The sequence below is a fragment of the Pleurodeles waltl genome, chromosome 6 (genome assembly GCF_031143425.1).
Source record: "Pleurodeles waltl isolate 20211129_DDA chromosome 6, aPleWal1.hap1.20221129, whole genome shotgun sequence".
Lineage (NCBI taxonomy): Eukaryota > Metazoa > Chordata > Amphibia > Caudata > Salamandridae > Pleurodeles > Pleurodeles waltl.
Window position 1 is genome coordinate 898,506,571 of NC_090445.1, and position 21,212 is coordinate 898,527,782.

At 43.7% G+C, this 21,212-nt stretch overlaps 1 protein-coding gene across 1 annotated transcript in view; it reads left to right on the forward strand.

The window, feature by feature from the left end:
• DOCK1 (dedicator of cytokinesis 1) overlaps window positions 1-21,212 on the forward strand; it is a 1,072,828-nt gene that overhangs the window by 893,536 nt on the left and 158,080 nt on the right. Inside the window, exons 43-44 of the mRNA XM_069239713.1 lie at window positions 7,661-7,745; window positions 12,401-12,487. Coding sequence (XP_069095814.1) covers window positions 7,661-7,745; window positions 12,401-12,487 — 172 coding nt within the window. The remainder of the gene's footprint in view (window positions 1-7,660; window positions 7,746-12,400; window positions 12,488-21,212) is intronic.

A 21,212-nucleotide genomic window follows, 5' to 3' on the forward strand; every position in this document is an offset into this window, starting at 1 on the left:
TTGGGTCTGGTGTCCGAAGCTGTCGTGGAGGTCGCTGATCTTGCGATGGAAGAAAGTGGCGAGGGATTCGCACAAATCCTGTGAGGGCGTGACGGCGTTGGCTCTGGCGCTGGGGTTGGAGAACTCTTTGACGATGCTGAAGAGTTCTCTGCTGTTGTGGCTGTTTTTGTCTAGTCTGTCGGTGAAAAAGTTCCTTTTGGCAGTGCGGATCAGGTGGTGGTGTTCGCGTGTAGCGTTCTTGAGGGCGGTCATGTTGTCAGCGGTGTGGTCCTTGCGCCAGGCCTTCTCAAGGGCACGACAAGTTTTCTTTGATTCTTTGAGGGTGTCAGAGAACCAGAGAGGTTTTTTGGTGTTGGTCTGTCGATGCGTGCGTTTGAGGGGAGCAAGGTTGTCAGCGCAGTTGGAGATCCAGTTTGTGAGGTTGAGAGCTGCGTCGTTGGGGTCGGTGGTGAGGGTGGGTTGGTTGGCGGCGAGAGCGGAGAAGAGTTGCTCTTCAGGGATCTTGTTCCACTGTCGATGAGGGATGGGTTGAGTGCGGAGGTGGGAGGTCTCGCGTCGGAATGTGAAGTGGACGCAGCTGTGGTCGGTCCAGTGTAGGGCAGAGGTGTGGCTGAAGAAGACGTGTTTGCTGGCGGAGAAGATAGGGTCGAGCGTGTGTCCGGCGATGTGGGTGGCGGTGTTCACCAGTTGTTTGAGGCCGAGGTTGGCGAGGTTGTCGAGCAGGGTGGTGGTGTTGGGGTCGTTGTTTTGTTCCAGATGGAAGTTGAGGTCGCCTAGGAGGATGTAGTCCGGTGAGGCGAGGGCGTGCGGGGAGATGAAGTCGGCGATGGCGTCGCTGAAAGAGGCGCGAGGTCCGGGAGGACGGTAGACGAGGGATCCTCTGAGGGTGGTCCTTGGGTCGGTGCGAATCTGAAAATGCAGGTGTTCAGCGGCGAGGGGGGGGTCTTCGGTGGAGGTGGTGACGCTGATGGAGTCTTTGAAGATGATGGCGACACCTCCTCCTACTTGGTTGGTGCGGTCTTTTCTGGAGATCTTGTAGCCTTCGGGGATGGCGGTAGCGATGTCTGGAGCAGAGGAGGCGTTCATCCATGTCTCCGTGATGAAGGCGACGTCCGGGGCTGTGGAGTCCAGGAGGTCCCAAAGTTCAACGGCGTGCTTGTGGACGGAACGAGCGTTGATCAGGATGCACTTGAGGTGGTTGATGGCGCGTGGGCTTGTGGTCGTGGTAGTTGCGTGGTGGAAGATGCGTTTGCAGGAGTTGCAGGCGAAGGGTCCATGGGTGCGTTTGGGGTGAGCTAGGAAGCAGGTTTTGGAGCGCCCTGGGTCGCGCAGCGGCCGCCATAAGAGGTAGGAGGGGGGGGAGGGGTCAGCTGGGGGCGAATGGGAGCTGGAAAATAGATAGAGAAGTCGATAGATAGGGAAATAGATAGATAGACAGATAGGTAGGTAGGAGGAGGTGGAGAGTGGGGGAGTTAGATAGTGAGATAGGGAGCTAGAGAGATAGGAAGATAGGAGGAGTGAGGGAGGTAGATAGCGAACGGGTTAGCTAGGGGTGAGAGAGGGGGAGGCGAGTGAGGGAGGGGGATGAGGAAGGAGCAGGAGGGCAGGCTCGGGGGAAGAAGATGGAGGAGGTAGAAGAGCCGAAGACAGGAGAACAGAAGACAGAAGAACAGAAGACAGAAGAACAGAAGACCGGAAGAGCAGAAGACAGAAGAGCAGAAGAACAGAAGACAGAAGCACAGAAGATCGGAAGAGCAGAAGAACAGAGAAGAACAGAGAAGAACAGAGAAGAGCACAGAAGAACCGAGAAGAAGAACACAGAAGCACCGAGAAGAACAGAGAAGAAGAACACAGAAGACCGGAAGAACACAGAAGAACAGAAGGGAAGAACAGAAGAACAGAAGAGAAGAACAGAAGAACACAGAAGAAGATTGCCGAGGGGGAGCGAGGAGGAAGAGACAGAGAGGAGGAAAAGAAGCAGGAGCAGGAGAGAAGGTGAGTGGCGCGGGGCAGGGCGAGGGGCTGGGAGGAGGGGGGTACTTACAGTTAGGTGGGTCTCAGGAACACAGGAACTCGGGAACTTGGAGGAGCTGCAGCGGCAGGGGGAGCGACCTACCCTTGGGTCAAGGGTCGCTACCACTGTCGCGCAGCGGCCGCCATAAGAGGTAGGAGGGGGGGGAGGGGTCAGCTGGGGGCGAATGGGAGCTGGGGGGCGGGGGCGTGCAGGAGGTCGCGGCGGGAAAGCGCGAGGGAGGGGGGGGGACAGGTAGAGTGAGAGGAGCTGGGGGAGGGGGTTTAGGGTGGAGGAGGGTGAGTGTTAGGAGGTTTGGAGATTAGGGAGAGAGATAGGAGTAGGGTTGTGAAGATAGGGGAGGGGGGGTTGTAGAGGTGGGTGAGGGAGAGAGGTAGAGTGAGAGGATAGGGAGATAGGTAGTAGAGGGGGTGGCGGGAGGGGGGGAGAGATAGAGAAATAGATAGAGAAAATAGATAGAGAAGTCGATAGATAGGGAAATAGATAGATAGACAGATAGGTAGGTAGGAGGAGGTGGAGAGTGGGGGAGTTAGATAGTGAGATAGGGAGCTAGAGAGATAGGAAGATAGGAGGAGTGAGGGAGGTAGATAGCGAACGGGTTAGCTAGGGGTGAGAGAGGGGGAGGCGAGTGAGGGAGGGGGATGAGGAAGGAGCAGGAGGGCAGGCTCGGGGGAAGAAGACGGAGGAGGTAGAAGAGCCGAAGACAGGAGAACAGAAGACAGAAGAGCCGAAGACAGAAGACCAGAAGACAGAAGAACAGAAGACAGAAGCACAGAAGATCGGAAGAGCAGAAGAACAGAGAAGAACAGAGAAGAACAGAGAAGAGCACAGAAGAACCGAGAAGAAGAACAGAGAAGAAGAACATAGAAGACCGGAAGAACACAGAAGAACAGAAGGGAAGAACAGAAGAACAGAAGAGAAGAACAGAAGAACACAGAAGAAGATTGCCGAGGGGGAGCGAGGAGGAAGAGACAGAGAGGAGGAAAAGAAGCAGGAGCAGGAGAGAAGGTGAGTGGCGCGGGGCAGGGCGAGGGGCTGGGAGGAGGGGGGTACTTACAGTTAGGTGGGTCTCAGGAACACAGGAACTCGGGAACTTGGAGGAGCTGCAGCGGCAGGGGGAGCGACCTACCCTTGGGTCAAGGGTCGCTCCCTTGGGTCAAGGGTCGCTCGTGTCATGTGATGGTGAGCAGTGAACAAACTAGCAGCACTCCAAGCTGCAATGCCAGTGGAAATGTAACAGGAAGAGACACAGAACATTGGCCCTCATTGCAGTGCTGAGGGTAGCAGTGACTGTAGCATAACCTGGGCCTAAGATCCCACAGCCAAACAGACTCTAACTCCATGACTTAAGAATCAAGTTTTGATTCGGACAACACTGAGGACCAAGAGGGTGGCAGATCTTCACACCTGACACCCAGAGCAAGAGATTGCCTGATGGTTGAGAAGCACTTCAGCTAATGCCGACAAAGACTCCGAGCTGATATAAGACCATGCTGCAGGTTGAAAGTTTGATGCATGCATTGTTTTGGTTGGAAATTGTGTGAAGACCAGCAACTGCAATGCACGGTGGTCAGGCAGAGGAGCACGATGTGATGGCATTATTTATGACACATACCACAGCTTTTTTTTCTCATATCAGTTACAGATAAGTTATCATTTAGTTGACATGTAACATGCTGGCCAATAGAGAGGCATGACTACTCCCCACCACTCAGGAAGCTGTCAAAGTACTGCTGCCAAAACCTATATGTGACCCCCACTTGACAGCTCATCATAGACCTGTGTTGATGCTCAACCTAGATTACAAGAGATTTTGGGAAGGTGTTGACAAGCAGGATACAGTAAGTACTTCAAAACTAATAGTTTCATAGACTTTTTTTCACGTGCTGAACAAAATGCCTGCTAATGCATACACTCCATTGACATGGATATAGTATATGACTCCATTGAAATCGGAGTATCTTTTATTGGCCTAATAGTGAATGGGGTTGGACCACAGGGTATTAGCCTGGATCAATCTGATGTGCATGGGCCCCATGGCTCGGATCAGACCTTGGATGTGATATCCGAATCCTGACCAACATGACTGAGACATGGCAGTGATGTCAATAATCCCTCATTTTGTATTCCTTGACAGTCAATTCCTTCGTAAGCACATGAGGCTTCAAAGTGAGTGGGATGGTATGGACATACAGGGACACACACATGCCATCTCTTTGTATGAAGACAATATTCTGTTGTACATGCAGGAGGCTCAGAAAAGACTGGCACCATTGTTGACACAGAAACATTTGCATGAGCATCTGACCTTATTGTAAGCGAAAATAAAGCTTTCCTGTTTCCCTGATCAACCCTGAAGCAATCACCTCTCCCTTCATACATGCATTGACTGACATGAGAACTGCAGGTCTTCTAATATCTGATAATTCAAGTGCATAGGCAGTCAGCAGATGCAGTTGCTGGTAACCTCCCTAGGGCTTTAGTATTACTGTGGACATTGGCTGAATTCTGGAAATGACCACTGCTGTTGATAATGGGGCTCTTTGTATTATCTGAGATGGTCCTTCTGCCTCAAATGCTCTATGGCTTAGCAAATATATCAGTGAAAGTTACACAGCTTATTCCAGGGGCGTCCTGTTGACGTATTGGGCACAACACAGAACAATCACTACACAATATAGGGGCAGTGGGGACAACCACAAATGTGACTAGGGGACCCGGAAGTGTTATTACGAGGAGATCTTTGAATGTGAATGGCTTGTTGCATTACAGAACATACTAACTTTAAGCAGATCCAGTTCAGCTACACATATCACTCTTACCTGACCACAGCACGCCAGCACATCATGATCCTCCAGATACCGCACACGTGTCATAGATACAGGATTCAGGCTTCTTATTTTCATGTGGTATGGAATTCCATGAGATCAAATGCTGGAGGGATGACATCACTGCACAGGTCATGGGCCTGAGTTACAAAGAGTAGTTTTCATGTCAGCCTGTATTAAGGAGGATTTACACCTTAATATCTTCCCTTGGTTCAGAGAACAGTTTCTGTAGGTAGTTGTGCCATGCTTTAAGGGCGATGGGTCATAGTCATGCACTTCCTTGCTTAAGACATGGTTACTCGTGGGAAAAGAGTTGTGAATCTTAAACGGTTGTTTCATGAATAGGCATATTTTAGTATTGGAAATTCCTGAGCAATTAATGCCAAGACCGGTGGTATTCACAAAAAATGTTTTGTAACTCACGCTTTCTAAGTGAGTGCACGTTTTACTACATTTCCACGATTCAATACAAAATTTATATTTCTGAAGATGATGTCTGAAGGAAAGTGATCTTTCTCTCTAAAAGTACTCTTATTGAGCAATACATTGCCATGCTTATTAAGTATAGTTTATAGATCTTCTGAACCCCCAATTGCCTCACAAAGTTGAATAGACTTTACCAATGCCAGTGCACAAGTTGCATTCGACTGCAGGTGATTCCTGCCCTGATACATAGCCTGCACCTCTTCTCACGGAGCTATTTGTGTCAACAATGACCACCCCATACTTTCTGCCAACATGAATTCCAATCTTTAACCAGCTGTATGCACCAAGGACCTCTATGTGCTTCACTGACCAAGGCCTAGAACTTAAGCAACCCACCACTGTCGAGCCCCGTTCTGGGCCAAGCATGTAGCCCAACCGCTGATGACCTCATTGACAAGAGCTTCTTGTGTGAAACAGGACTCAGAATGTACACTTTTCACAGGGATGAACCTCTTCCCTGTGTCTGACCCGCACTCCATCATGGTCAACCTTAACTTTTGACCCAGTTCAGCATGACCAGATAGCGCAATTGATGTTTTGTGCTTTTTTTGGTTCTGTTTCTACTGAAAGCTTAAAAAAAAAACATATCTCCATTTCTACTTATTGGAGTTTTGTCATTTTGGTATAATATTTATTATAGTTTACTCTCTTATTCTAAATTCATGTTAGAGTTTTCATGTATTATGTTTTCACGTTATTACTGTTTGAGTACTGCATAGCTACTTCACACATTACCTCTAAGTTAAGCTTGACTGCTTTTCTGCCAATCTACCAGAGGAGTAAGCAGAGGTTTATTTAGTGACTTTTGTGGTTCACCCTCACAAGGCTTGTGATTATTATTGAGTGTGCATCTCATCCCTCTCAACTAATGAAACAACTTCTTACAGTGGGTATTCTCCCAGCAGTTGCAACAATTGTCAACTAGAAAACACCTGCACATTTAGCTCTGTCGACAGCAGAAATAACATAATTTTCAGAGAGAGAACAAGGCGGAGCACCCTCAAAATTGAGTAGAATATTGTCATGGAAATACGCTTTACATTGAAGTCATTGAATATAGGCATTTTTGTATCCATAAATAGTTTTGTATTTTGATACGCCTGATGATCAGTTCAATTCATTTCAATTAAATGGAATCTGCACCATTCCATGGAATCTGCATCTTCCAGCTTCACATGCATACTCTTGGGATTCTTCCTGAGTTCACAAAAGGTTACCTAATTGCTCAAGATATGTGAGTGTAAGTTTCGATCTTACCTTACTTTTTTGTCAAAGCTTTCTTTTATCACAATATTATAGCCTACTAAAATTATGTTTGCACTGTCTTCAAATACTTCCCATCAGAGGTCTTAAAATCTGTGTTTTTAATCTCATTTATTCACGAAACAGTAATAACTAAATGATGGCTATGCCAAAAAAGTATTGACCTTGAAGCCCCCTTTTCCACGATTAGGGGTATTGCATAATATCGAAATATCATTTATTAAAACATATCACCTTATTCTGATGTCATATATTATTCAAGTCTCTGTAAAAAGCCCAAACCCTGCAGCACATACTTCATGCTTCACAGTATGCTTTTGAGCCTTAAATCTGCCGAGTAATAATTCTTTCTTCAGATATATTTTTCAAGAAAATTTAAGCATGCTCTTTAACATGTGTAGACCTTTTGTAGAAGGTGCTTTGATATAGATATGTTATGAACTCAGCGAGTGAAAACGGTAAGAATTTATGGTTACACTGCATCCAGCAAAATGTCTGAAATACTTGCATTAAAGTGCTCAAATAGCACAATAGATGATTCAAGCTAGCAATGCAAATTTAGTTTTGATCTGTTGTCATTTTGTCACCGTGAGGTCTTCAAACGGTGTCGTACGCATCCCCTTAAAAAAGAAGAGAAAGATAGCAGATAAGACGATTCTTTTATCTTGCTCACTTTTTTTTTCTTTTTTTAAGACTTTATTTTTTTTTATTTGCAATCGGAAAGACAGTTCGTCTTCCTTAGTGTTTGTGTTTTCACTAACCATCGGGCGGGCGTCTTCCTAATGCTTGAGCAAAACAGTACCACTTTTTACATTATCTCTAAATGGCACACTGCTCAAAACCTGTACTCTTTAGACATTGTTTTTTTAAATAACGCTATTTTGATACGTGGTTTACCGTGATAAATTAAAGTGGAGATGTCGCTCTAGCAAACTTGAGGTTGAAGGTTTCAGATTTGCATTACTGCTTAGAATGTGTGCCGGTTGTCAAATTATTCCTCTTCTGGAGCATATCAACAAAAGTAAAATTTTTCACTGTCTTTCCTTCACAGTTTCTACAGTGTCAATGAAGTTAATCGATTTCAGTATTCGAGGCCTGTTCGCAAAGGAGAGAAGGACCCAGATAACGAATTTGCTGTAAGTGTCTCAAGACGTATGCGAACAACATTTCTAGCACGTATTTAAATCCGCTCTTAATATCACATTATACATTATCAAACATTTAGAGAAATACATTCAACCTGTGTTAAGAGATTCGAAGAACGACCATGTACTAATCTGTAGGATCAATAAGGTAGCAAGGCAGGAAGAGTTATGTATACTGTGTAAACTACAGATGCTTTTGGGCACTCCTAATTGATACTACTGACTAATGAAACTACCTAGACAGCATTTGATCTGTCTAGCATTACAAGGGTGTTCCAGGTGGTTCGAGGTTTGTATGACTACTATCAATGACAAAATATCGACCAGCAGTAGTAATGCACCCACAACATGAATTACTGCTGTATTGCCCTGGCAAAGATAAAACAGCCTGTCCTTTGGGGCCACCTTTTGCCCCTCAAGAAGAGTGTCTGTCAGGCTGAGCAAAGGTCAGCCTGACTGAAGCACTTAATTTTCAGGTCAGGCAGCCAGTAGCTAGACATGTGCTATTTGTGCCGGCTCCCAGCTGCCTGAGTTGACCTTTTCAGCCTAGCAAAGGTGCCTTGAGGCCCTTCCTCTCATGTTGAGGGGGAACGTCACTGATTGCTTGAGACCTGAGCACTTCAGTTTTAAGCCCTGAAGCCCAGAGGACAAATTGTCAATCATTGACACCTCGTCACAGAGTGGGGTGGGGCCAGCAGTCACTGACCCCATCCCACTCTGTGACAAGTTGGAACTACTGCCTTCCCTCATTGGATGACCTTAGGTTAGCCAGTGAGGGAAGGGAGCGGTCCCAACCCTCCTGGGACCTTCGAGGCAGGGCTGAAGGTGTGTGTGTGTGTTTTTTTAAATTTATTTTCCAAATGAATGTTTGAGGCATGCATGTATGTTTGAATATTTGATGATTTTGAGTGTGAGTGTGCATGTGTGCCTGTGTGTCCCGCCCAACCCCCTCCATCCTAAAATTACCATCCGCCACTGGAAGGATACATTTGGTATTCTTGACATACTCTGACAATATAGTGGTCATCAATACTGTAACAGGTCAATATTTTGACCTCAGTATAGAAATCCCACACGATTAGCACTTGTTGCTTGGAATTTGTTTCAAAACATTGAGACTACAAACCATTCAAGTCTTAGGACTTGAGCTCACAGAGGCATAGTTAAACTGTGCGATCATCACTGAAAGTAAGACAAGATTTAATTTGGAAGCTGTGGATAAAGTCGCATACTAATAAATGAAATGCAGTGCAGACCTTAGTCAAGTACATGAAAAGTAATGAGGATGGAAAAGGTTGGGTTCAGTGGATTAAAGTGGCTCCAACAGGGGAAAGCTCAAACCCACGTGGAAGCCATTAAACCTTCAGAAGAAGCAAGCAAGACAATGAGATCATAAACATAATGGGAAATGTATTGAGGAGCAGTAGGCTTCTGTATCCTTGCCCCCCTTTGTTCTAGGTGCTTTTATGACCTTCTTTTGCAATGGACCAGCCCCATAAAATGCAGTAACATGAGTGGAAATTTCCACTTTTAACATAGTTGTGGTGGATAGCAGATACTGCCAGTTTTGGCAGGGAGAGGATTTGAAGCACAAGTAACACACACTGAACTGACACAATTCACAATGTAGTGAGATTAAGCTGCATCTCCTACTGCAGTAAGCTCCGGTTTCCTTTTAGTATAACGTTTACTGACTGCAGGAAGCTGACTTTCTATAAAGTGCACTAAAATGAAGTACACTGTGCAGGGAGTCCAGTGGATCCCCCAGCCAGTATCGCAGAGGCAAAAGAAGAGAGGACTAATGCTCTATTGTGGTAGTGTGGGTGAGCAGTAAGGCTTATCAGGGGGTAGTGTCAAGCATTTGTTGTACTCACAGAGGCATTAAATGAGGCACACACTCAAACAATAAATCCGGGACCAATGTAGAAAAATTATTTTATATATGTTTCAAACCCAAGAATTTCGTAATCAGGTAAGTAGACTTTTAAGCATAAATACTTTGCAGTTTCAAAAATATACAGTTACATTTTCTCTCAATCTTATCGTATTGAGGAAAACAGTGTTTGCAAACACAGGGTTAACAATGACTTACAAAGCCAATCTCAGGGAGATAAGGTAAATACTGGGGACTGATGAGAACCAACACCAACAGGTCACAGTGGGAGCTACTGGGGTGGCCGGGTGCAGCGTTGGGTGCCGAATGGTTTCCTATTGGAGTATGATTGCATGACAGGCAGGCTGCATGCGATCCAAGTCCCTGACTGACTGCAAACAGGTAGGTAGTAGACTTGGGGTGCTCATGGAGCTAGGTGCACCTTTGGTCCTCCTCTCCTTCGCCCAAGGGCGACAGATGCAGCGGTGTCTTTAGGCATCAGGTTTTCTTGTCCGGGAGCACTCGCGGTTAAGGGGTCCTGTGTGTTGAGGCTACAGTCATTGTGGAGGAGTCCAGCAGGGGTGGAGCCTGGGTTCACGTTAGCTCTCAGGAGCCTGGGGACGTCATTGGCATTGATGCCCCACCTCAGCTGGGGTCAGGCGTTACGGGTGCAGTGGTTGCTGTAGGTGTCAGGGTTTTTCTCACCACTCGGCTGGGGTAGAGGGGACCTGCATGCAGGTGTTACAGGTGACTTGGCTGAGACCAGGAGGGAAGCTCTACTAGCACACTTGGTGGGCTTCTCACCAGGTTGAGGTCCTCAGCTGCAGAGGTCACTTCAGGTGTCTGGGTTCCAGGCTGCACAGTCCTTGTTAGATACTTTGTTGCTGAGCTGGTCCACTGCTCACAGGAGTCTGACTCTTTTTTTAGAAAGCAAGCAGACTTCCTGAGTTTCTTGAAGCTGCATGACAAGTCTTTTTCTGCAGAGTCTGGTGAGGTTAGCAGGCAGGCCGGAAGGGCTGGTACCGGGTCAGCTGCTGCTTCTTCGCGATTGACTCTTCTTTGTCCTTGTTCTTCGTGGGTAGTCAGGATCTGAGTTCTAGGGTTCAAGGGTGCCACCTAAATACTCAATTTAGGGGCTTTACAGGGAGTGCCAGGCTGTAGCTGATGGGCTGACCACCATTAGTGTGACTATACCCTTCTTATGACCACCATCAATGTGAAGAGGGCATACCTCTACCCCTAGTGGCTTTTGAAAAGTAGTGTTCAGTTAATCCACTTTAGGGGTGGGACTGGCATGAAGTTGGCACTCTTCCTATTTTACCAATTTTTTCTGCCTGTGCTGCAACCAAAAGTAGAGTGAGGACGGAGGCGGGGGGAGGTCAATCATCTCCGCCATCTGGAGAGACCTGTGTTGCATTTCAAAGGTGTCAAGGTCTTTGAGGCTCCCCGCCCTGGAATGTCTATTGTGCTCTGGAGGAGGTGTTATCGCTTCCACCCAGAGCAGGCCTTTGTTCTGGGTATCCCAGAGCATTGGCCTTCACATCAGGGGGTCAGAACTCAGTCTAGGGTGGCTGCACTGCTTCGTACCAGTTAGTGAATACACCAGTAACTGGGTTATTAATAAATCCATCGCTGGGGTCAGTGAAGATTTATTATTTTGAGATGTTTGATACCAATCATCTATTTTATCTACAATCCACCACTGTGAAGAAACTAAAAGAAGCACCAATTAAGTGCTTTGCAACATCACTTTACTTTTCGCGACCTCTTCCAAAAAAACCTTATGCCACATCCTCCGAAAAATTCTATACCTCAGAAACATTGTGATTTTATTTGATTGATTTTAGTATAACATGCCAAGGGAATGACTTTAAATCCCGACGCCCCCCACTAGAGATCTGATATCCTATCATGTAACTGGGGTGTGTCTGGAAGGTATGGCTTCTGTAAGTAAAAATGGCCTCTCACTATAATTTGGCCATCTGCAGTCAGTGCCAAACTGGTAGAAAGGAATTTCACATCGTTTTTGTCTAAAGTGCCTTTGACAAATGTTGTCCAAGAGCTCTAGATACCTATAGGTGCCAAGGATGCTGAGATACCCAACCCACCACACACCCATAAAAATTGCCTTCAAGGCATATTAGGAAGGTAATAAGGGAAACATGCGCCAGGTAACTGAAAGGAAGAGAGAGATAGCTGTATGGAATTTCCATAAGTGGCACGAATGCCTGCTGCATTTGCTGCAAGGACAGTTTGACAAAGGAGACAAAGGATCCTAGGAGAAAAGTGCAATTATGCTCCTGGAATATCATAAAAGGATAATCATGAAGAGAGCACTGTATTTGTTTAGCTACAATATATCATTTCTTGTTCCATATCTTCTGATTTTTTTCTGGTTGTTTGGGAGTACCTCTTTTAGAAGGTAGATACAATGCAAGTTCAGTTGGGACCAGACTATTACCGGAATACTATCATGACAATTAACTTCACAAATGATTTTCATTTATATTAATTCTATATATGTTGGTTGTATGTGGTTAATCTATACATTATTTTACTCCAGTGCTCCTCAGACAATGCTGGACAAACCTTTGTTGAACTATGGTCTACAATGCAATCTATGCTCAACCAGGAATGTGTGTTCTAATTTCTCCTGTAAGCTTTGCTGGGTTTATTAATATTGTATAAGCGTAAACAATCTTTTCTTTTTCACAAAAATAGTCATCAATCAAAAGTCATGAATACTTTTTAATAGTTCATATTACCATTACAGAATATGTGGATTGAGAGAACCACCTATATGATTGGTTATAAGCTGCCTGGGATTCTGAGATGGTTTGAAGTGAAATCAGTCCACACGGTAAGAAAACAAGATTTCTGACTTTTGACCAGTATTAAGGGAAATTGCACATCATCTCTAATTGCAAGGGAGCAATCAATGTCATTACGTTAGACTATTCGATGTGTATTTATTTCATAAATAAATACTCCACTGATCTGTGAAATAATCCATCAGAGCATCAGTAAACATCTTTTCCTAGGAAACAATTCTACGTGTATATGGTAATTTTAGAACCTGCTAAAGTTATTCCTTATAGTAGAAGTGGGCATTTGACCAAAAGTCATGTGTTACAAATAAACAGGGTAACCCAATATTCCCCACAGAACTGGGTAATCTAAACTATAAAGCACACAATGTTTATGGAGGAATCATTTGCATACGGATATTTCAGTGATATTAAACACTATTAATGATCTAATTAAACATAAATCAAATTCCGTTAATGAATAAATCTTCAAACACTGTGTAATTTGTTTCTGGAAAAATGAAGAATTCATCAATATAGCAAAGCAACAAAGATACATTTTTTTGTGTTTTTATTTAAACGCACTTGTGACCCCTCTAGTCCCCAGTCCCTCTACATCTAAGGGACAGAAGGAGATCACCAACCCTCCTGACTCCCCATCCACAAACGTTTTGAGTACTATATGCAGTCTTTTAAACAATTAGGAAATGCTCCTAATGGACTCCAGCAGCTCAGTCGATGAATTGCGTAATGGAGAGTATAAGGTTAACGCTTTGGTCTCCCAAGGCTCAAACAGTCCATGTGCTCATCCTCAGGACAATGTGTCAAAGTGGATTAAATCACAATAATTGTTACTCTACAACACAATAAACAACCCACAATAGTAAAATGCTATCCATCGCTAAAAGGCAGCAGAGAACCAAACCTCTCTGTACATGCAAAAACAGACACAACAGCAGAGAACTCTTCAGCATCGTCAAGGAGTTCTCCAACCCCAGCGCCAACGCCGTCACGCCCTCACAGGATCTGTGCGAATCCCTCGCCACTTTCTTCCATCGCAAGATTAGCGACCGCCACGACAGCTTCGGACACCAGACCCAACCAAACACCACCGAACCGGCATCCACGGCCATCACCCTCAACAACTGGTCCCACATCAACACGGAAGAAACCAAATCCATCATGAACTCTATCCACTCCGGCGCCCCTTCGGACCCCTGCCCGCACTTCATCTTTAACAAAGCCGACGACATCATTGCGCGCACCTCCAGACCGTCATCAACTCTTCTTTTTCTTCTGCTACCTTCCCCGAATGCTGGAAACACGCCGAAGTCAACGCCCTACTAAAGAAACCTACGGCTGACCCGAGCGACCTGAAAAACTTCCGCCCCATCTCTCTTCTGCCTTTCCCAGCCAAAGTAATAGAGAAGACCGTCAACAAACAGCTGACCACCTTCCTGGAAGACAACAACCTGCTCGACCCCTCACAAACCGGATTCCGAACCAACCACAGCACTGAAACCGCCCTCATCTCAGTCACTGACGACATCAGAACCCTGATGGACAACGGTGAAACAGTCGCCCTCATTCTGCTCGACCTCTCGGCTGCCTTTGACACCGTCTGTCACCGCACCCTAATCACCCGCCTCCGCTCCACCGGAATCCAAGGCCAGGCCCTGGACTGGATCGCCTCCTTCCTCTCAAACCGTTCCCAAAGAGTTTACCTCCCTCCGTTTCGCTCAGAACCCACCGAGATCATCTGTGGCGTACCCCAAGGCTCATCACTCAGCCCGACACTCTTCAATGTCTACATGAGCCCCCTCGCCAACATCATACGCAAGCACAACATCATCATCACCTCCTATGCCGACGACACCCAACTTATACTCTCCCTCACCAAGGACCCCGCCAGCGCCAAGACCAACCTACAAGAGGGTATGAAGGACGTTGCAGATTGGATGAGGCTCAGCCGCCTAAAGCTGAACTCTGAAAAAACGGAAGTCCTCATCCTCGGCAACACCCCGTCCGCCTGGGACGACTCCTGGTGGCCCATGGCCCTCGGCACCGCACCGACCCCCACAGACCACGCCCGCAACCTCGGCTTCATCTTGGACCCTCTTCTCACCATGATCAAGCAAGTCAACGCCGTGTCCTCCGCCTGCTTCCTCACCCTCCGCATGCTCCGCAAGATCTTCCGCTGGATTCCCGCCGACACCAGAAAAACCGTGACCCACGCTCTCGTCACGAGCCGCCTGGACTACGGCAACACCCTCTACGCCGGGACCACAGCCAAACTCCAAAATCGCCTGCAACGCATTCAAAACGCCTCGGACCGCCTCATCCTCGACATACCCCGCAGCAGCCACATCTCCGCACACCTGAGACACCTGCACTGGCTCCCAGTCAGCAAAAGGATCACCTTCCGACTTCTCACCCACGCACACAAAGCCCTCCACGACAAGGGACCGGAATACCTCAACAGATGCCTCAGCTTCTACGTCCCCACCCGCCTCCTCCGCTCCTCTGGCCTCACCCTCGCTGCTGTCCCTCGCATCCACCGCTCCACGGCGGGTGGGAGATCTTTCTCCTTCCTGGCGGCCAAGACCTGGAACTCCCTCCCCACCAGCCTCAGGACCACCCAGGACCACTCCGCTTTCCGGAGACTCCTAAAGACCTGGCTGTTCGAGCAGCGATAACCCCCCCTTTTTCCCCTAGCGCCTTGAGACCCGCACGGGTGAGTAGCGCGCTTTATAAATGTTAATGATTTGATTTGATTTGATGCAAGTGAATCGCCCACTCACAAGGCACCCCAAAAATCAGCCTACATAAACCTCAGTGCAAAACATGCATGTTTCCAAATGTTTATATATAAAGTAAAGAACAATCCTCGGAGTGCCCCTAACATTCCATACAAAAAATGGGCAACAATATGATGCATTCAAAGATCAAAGTTAATGCAGATCTTATTACACACAGTATACAGTCATAACTACCTCAGTGGTCAAATAGTCCCCCTTAACCTTCATGCACTAGGTTGATGAACTGAACCAATTCTGTTTTGGAAAAATGTCATTTGAAATACGTCATAAACATCACATATAACATATGATAATCAATTAAACTTCAGTAACCACACCATTTTATTAAGAAGTTAATCATTTATTTCCCTATATTAACAATTCTAAAGTAACAAAAATAATTCTCAAACACAAATGATACATATAGAGAACCAGCAAAGGCTGATTCAAACATCAGATATATATAAGTTTAATCAGTGCAAAAAGACAAATTATCTCAATGGTTATTACATAAAACCACAGCAAAAGAATCTGAGCAAGAAAAATTGAATACATCTGAATAATGATAAGACAGAAAAATATCAACAACAGTTCATGAGCATGTGAGTAACATCTCACTAACCACTAATTAGCATTAACATGTTGGGCTTCATGTAAAAGTTTTAGTAACACAAATTTAGAAAACATCTAACAATGGCGCAATCAAAAATAAGCAGCAAAAAATAAACATTTGCAGCTGGTACCTGAAAAACAAAAGACTAATAACAATTCACATCTTATACATTTAACAAATCACTACGATAATCAGCAACAACGTCTACTTTGTCAGTGGGACAGCAACATCAGGCATGATGAACAGGAACAAGGGTTGGGTTTATGGTTTAGAATTTGGACTATAAGATACACTGAACCATCTAAGCATAGATTCAGTATTGAACAGCCATACACTAATAAAATACCAGAAATTGCAATAGACTATCTGGAAAACATAACATGTCAAAGTGACAGATCTTAAAGTAATAGAATCTCTTGGACTCAGAATACATGAAAGTTCCAAAGAAGGTCCAAGAAGACCCCAAACAGTGGTTACTGAACATTAAATAAGCTTGTTCAATGAAAATGATTTCATAAAGTATGAGGTGAGAAAGGTATGACCAATCAGAAGATTAACAGAAATCTAAATTATACAATTAGTTTACTCCAAGCTCTTCTATTTGCTGTTATTTCATTGACAAAATCTAAACTAATACTTTTGTATCCTATACTTCCTCTTCTTCAGCTTCATCTGTGGATCCATTTTTTCCACTCAACTGAAATACAAAGTCACAGGAAAATGATTACAAAATATGTTACCACACCATTCCTTTTCCCTCGAGGAAAGACCTACAAGTTAGAAACATAACTACAGACAATGAAGTAAGTCAAAACTACGGAACACACTAGAAACATTTTGTACAGCTTGCATTGCACAGTGACCTTGCATCTGCTTCTACTTCAGTCCAGCAGGGGCTACTAAATACACATTTAATTTTATCATTTATTTTAGTTAAGAAAAGCTCTCTCTTGTAAAGACAAATAATTTCATCAGCTTAAATTAGCATGGACAAAATATTTGCTTTACACAAAAGGGTGGCCATTCAGTTAGTCACAATTCTCGTAAACACAATATTATCATTAAATTAATTCACACATTAATCTGTAAGTATAATTGCGTAAGGATTAAAGATTTTATCAAGAAAATCTCAGCTCTCGCAATCCCTCCTCTGATGACTAAATATGTAATCACACAAAAACTCAAAAACAAATGTATTTCTTTCATTTCATAGTTTAGAATCTTGAAGCATTCACTTTTTTATACATTTTCTTTCTCCTTAAATTTCTCCCATAAAAGTTTTCCATTTGGAAATCTAACCTCCTCTGATTCTTTTCAAATTTTCTTTTTTTAATTATTCTAAATATTTTATATATTCCCCAAATTCCAATCACACAGAACACAATAATCGAAATCCATTTGACTAATTTTAATATAATACCTTCTCCCAAATTGCCAAGTCAATTTACCACTGAAGGAATTCTTTTGCCAGTTTTTTTTCCAAAGAGTGGTTTCAGTTAATTGTTTTAGTTCTGTTTTACCTTTTGTGAAATTGTTAATTAAACCTCTAATTTACTATTGTCTGGTATGTATGAACAACAGTGATGCGGACCAAGTAATTTGCAAACTCTGCCCTCTTTTGCTAAAAGAATATCTAATGCAAGGCAGTTCTGAAGTGCCATAGCTCTTGTAGCAGCCATTTCATTATCTAAGAGGAGAATAGCTCCTGAATAATCTGTTAACATGTTGTCCACAACTGTAGACGACTTCTATATTTTTATTGAATTCATAACAACTTCCACTGAAGGAATTATTGTTCCAAATATGTCTGCCACAATGCTAGAAACGGATTCTCGCTTGTGTCTCGTTTGAATTTCAGTATATTTAGGAAACTTACTTAAGTCTTCCAGCTGGTACATTTTCAGAAAGACCATTCCCAGATGACATGTGCCATACCATCCTCTAGGAAGACGATAATAAGCATTTTTCCCACAGATATAATATACTCCAGGCACTGGAGGAGCTTGTCCATTTAACATAAAATGTATTTACTCTGAAACAAAAACACGTCTACATTCACCCGTACCCACATATATTCTTTCAAAGTAACATTGCAGCCTATGTATACAAAGCTTTCCCACATGTTGTGCATCTAATTCTAACTTCCCTTGTTTAGTGATGTCAGTGTAGGCATGATCAATCCCAGGTCTTTTGGTGAACTACTCCCTTATCTATCCTAGCTTTGATTGTTCTTCTCCTCTCTTCTGCGTTATATAGACACTTCTTTTCTACAAGTGAAAGTAAACAGGTAAGATTGTTTTGGTGCACAAATGCAGATCCAAAAATGTAGGTTAAAAAAACCCTTACTAAAACTGTCATTTTCCTTTACTACTCTACTTAAAGATCTAATTATAGGTACATAGGAAAATACTACATTATAATTTGAAAATAAATATTGAATATATTCCTGGTTATAGAATAGTGTTAGTAAAAGACTACAACTTATAGCATAAGTAAGCAGTAAACTATGGTAAGCAATTCCCTCCTCAAATAAGGCTGGAATCTGCGTACAGACATAACAACCTTTTGCACCCATTACATCAACATACTCATGCAATAAGCGATTGAAGACACTAGAAGAAAGTTATTTCTCTTCGTGTAAGTATTTATCATCTATTTTTAACCTATCTATTGCTGAAAGAGTATTAGTAGGCACCCAAGGACTAATAGCTGTGAGTGTTTCTTCAGTATGGATGGCTCCATTTATCTCAAAAACAATCACACTTACAATCAATAACAAGCATACTATTACACAAACCATTGCCAAACCAATACCTATGCATTTACAATTACTATTTTAGTGTGTTGATTATTAAAGGTTCCCATGGTCTGTAACAAATCAAAAAGTAGGATTAAACAAAATTATGGCTATGCAGCAAAAAACTAAACAAAAGACTATAATTTCAAAAGACTCCAACTTTCAATCTTCAATCCCTCCTAATTGTTTTTTTTTTTTTTTTTAAAGTTCATTCACACTATCAGGATTCTCTTTCTCAAGATTTGGCAAAATTTATCAATTCAGTTTCGCAGCTTGTCAAGTCAGGTTATCAAAGTCTCTTTAGGTATGACTTTATCAAAGTCTTTTCATTTAATTTCTCAAAAATTCAGCATCAGTTTTCCTCTTTCTTCTTCACGTACCAAAATATAAACTTGAATGCCTCTGTCAAAAACAAATTCAAAACCTCTTCTTGCCATTCATTAGTAGTTACATACGCCCATTCAGGACCAGAATATTTTCGATTTGCAACTCTTTCTTTTCACTCTTTGACTACAACCAGCTTCTTCTTCACTGAGATCGTCTTCTTCGTTTAACTTGTTTTCTTCCTGAATTGGTGGAACCACGTTTATCTTTCCTACTTCTGAGCTTTTCTCTGACCAATTGTCACCTTTGAAAGGTCTTCTTGTTGACACTCTTTTCAGAATTGAACTCACACTCTTCTCCTTCGTTCCTGCAACTGGATTAGGAGGAGTCGAACCCTCTTGGCTGGATCTGTCTCATCTCCCTTTCCATTACGGTCAGTCACTTGTTCAGTCTGGTTCGTCCGACCACACGCTTCTGAGGACACCCTCCTCTGAGCAGTGTTTTTCTCGACCGGTACTCTCTTTTGTTCTCCTTCGACCGGTTCTTTTACCACTTCATTCGCAGATGATTCACCCTCCTCTTCCAGCATTCTCTCCACCTCATCTGATACAGGAGTGGGTAAATCAATTGGAACATTTCCAGGAACGATCTCCAGCTCTTCTCTTTCTCTCTGTTGCCCTGGAATATGTTTAGCTGCAGATAATCTCAACTACTCTTCTCCTTGCTATGTTGGATTGTTCACTTTCCTAGTGTGGCTTGCATGCATCCAGTTCGAAAGTCCTGCACACTTCACGGCTGCAGTTGTGGTTAAAATCTCCTGATAGGGTCTTTTCCACCTTGGCTGCAATTACGACTTTCTCACATGCTTACGAATGACGACCCAATCACCTGCCTTCAGGTTGTGTCCTTGGCCTTGAGATTGTTGAAGTGTGGTTGCTTCCACCGGATGCAAAAAATATCAAACCACATTAGCTAGGCTTTTGCAGTAGTCTAACACCATGTCATCTGTAATATTTATAAGAGCATTTGCAGGTACTGCTGGTAGTCTCATAGCTCTACCCATGAGGATTTCATGGGGTGACAATCCTGTTTTCTTGTCAGGAGTACTTCTCATTGACATTTGAACCAATGGCAAAGCATCTGGCCATTTCAAGTTTGTGGATGCACACATCTTTGCCAGTCTGGACTTTAGAGTTCCATTCATCTGTTCTACAAAGCCTAAATCTTCTGGGTGGTAACTACAATGGAGTTTCTGCTCAATGTTTAAAGCTGAACATAGCAACTTTATCACTTCATTGTTGAAGTGGCTTCCTCTATCTGATTCCAAAGAGCCTGGGAAACCGAAACGTGGAATTAACTCTCTAAATAGTAATTTTGCTACTGTGAGACTATCATTTCTTCTTGTAGGGTAAGCCTCAATTCAGTGACTGAAAATGCACACAATCACCAACACATACTTGAAACTAGCACATGCAGGCATCTCAAAGTAATCCACTTGCATTCTGCAAAATGGTCTTCCTGCCATGCCAATATGCTCCTGATTGTCTACTGTCCGTTTGCCAACGTTAATTTGTTGAGAAACGATGCATCTATGGCAAACTGCTTCGGCAACTTGTCTAAACTTTGGATTAAACCAGTGTTGCTTAAAACTTTGAACCATTGCATCTCTCCCGATGTGCGCTTGAACATGATAGTGTCTAGCCATTTGAGTCAGTACACTGTTTGGCAGAACTGCTTTCCCTTCTTCTCTCACGCAGACATCATCCTCCCTCTGAACACATTTAAGCTTCAGCCAATCCTTGTGCTCTTCTTTAGAAACAATGTTGTGTAGAGCCTTCAGCTCTTCCAAAGTATCAATAATTTGCATAGTAAAACTTGTACACACTTCATAATTTTCAGGTAACAATTCCCAATTTCCTTTGAAAGATATGCCATTCAGGGCACAAAACTTAACCTGATCTGCATATGAATTTCCCAATGACACATAATCTTGTGATCTCTGATGTGCACTGCATTTCACCACAGCAATTTTCTCAGGTTTCTGAACAGCTTGCAACAACTCATGAATTTTCTCACCATTTCTTACTGGTGAACCAGAAGAGGTTAGGAAACCTCTCTGTGCCCATATCTGGCCTAAGTAATGCACAATGCCGAATCCATATTGACTGTGTAGATCGTCACTTTCATCTGACTCGAAATCTGGCATGCTCTAACAAGAGCTACCAATTCTGCTATTTGTGCAGAAA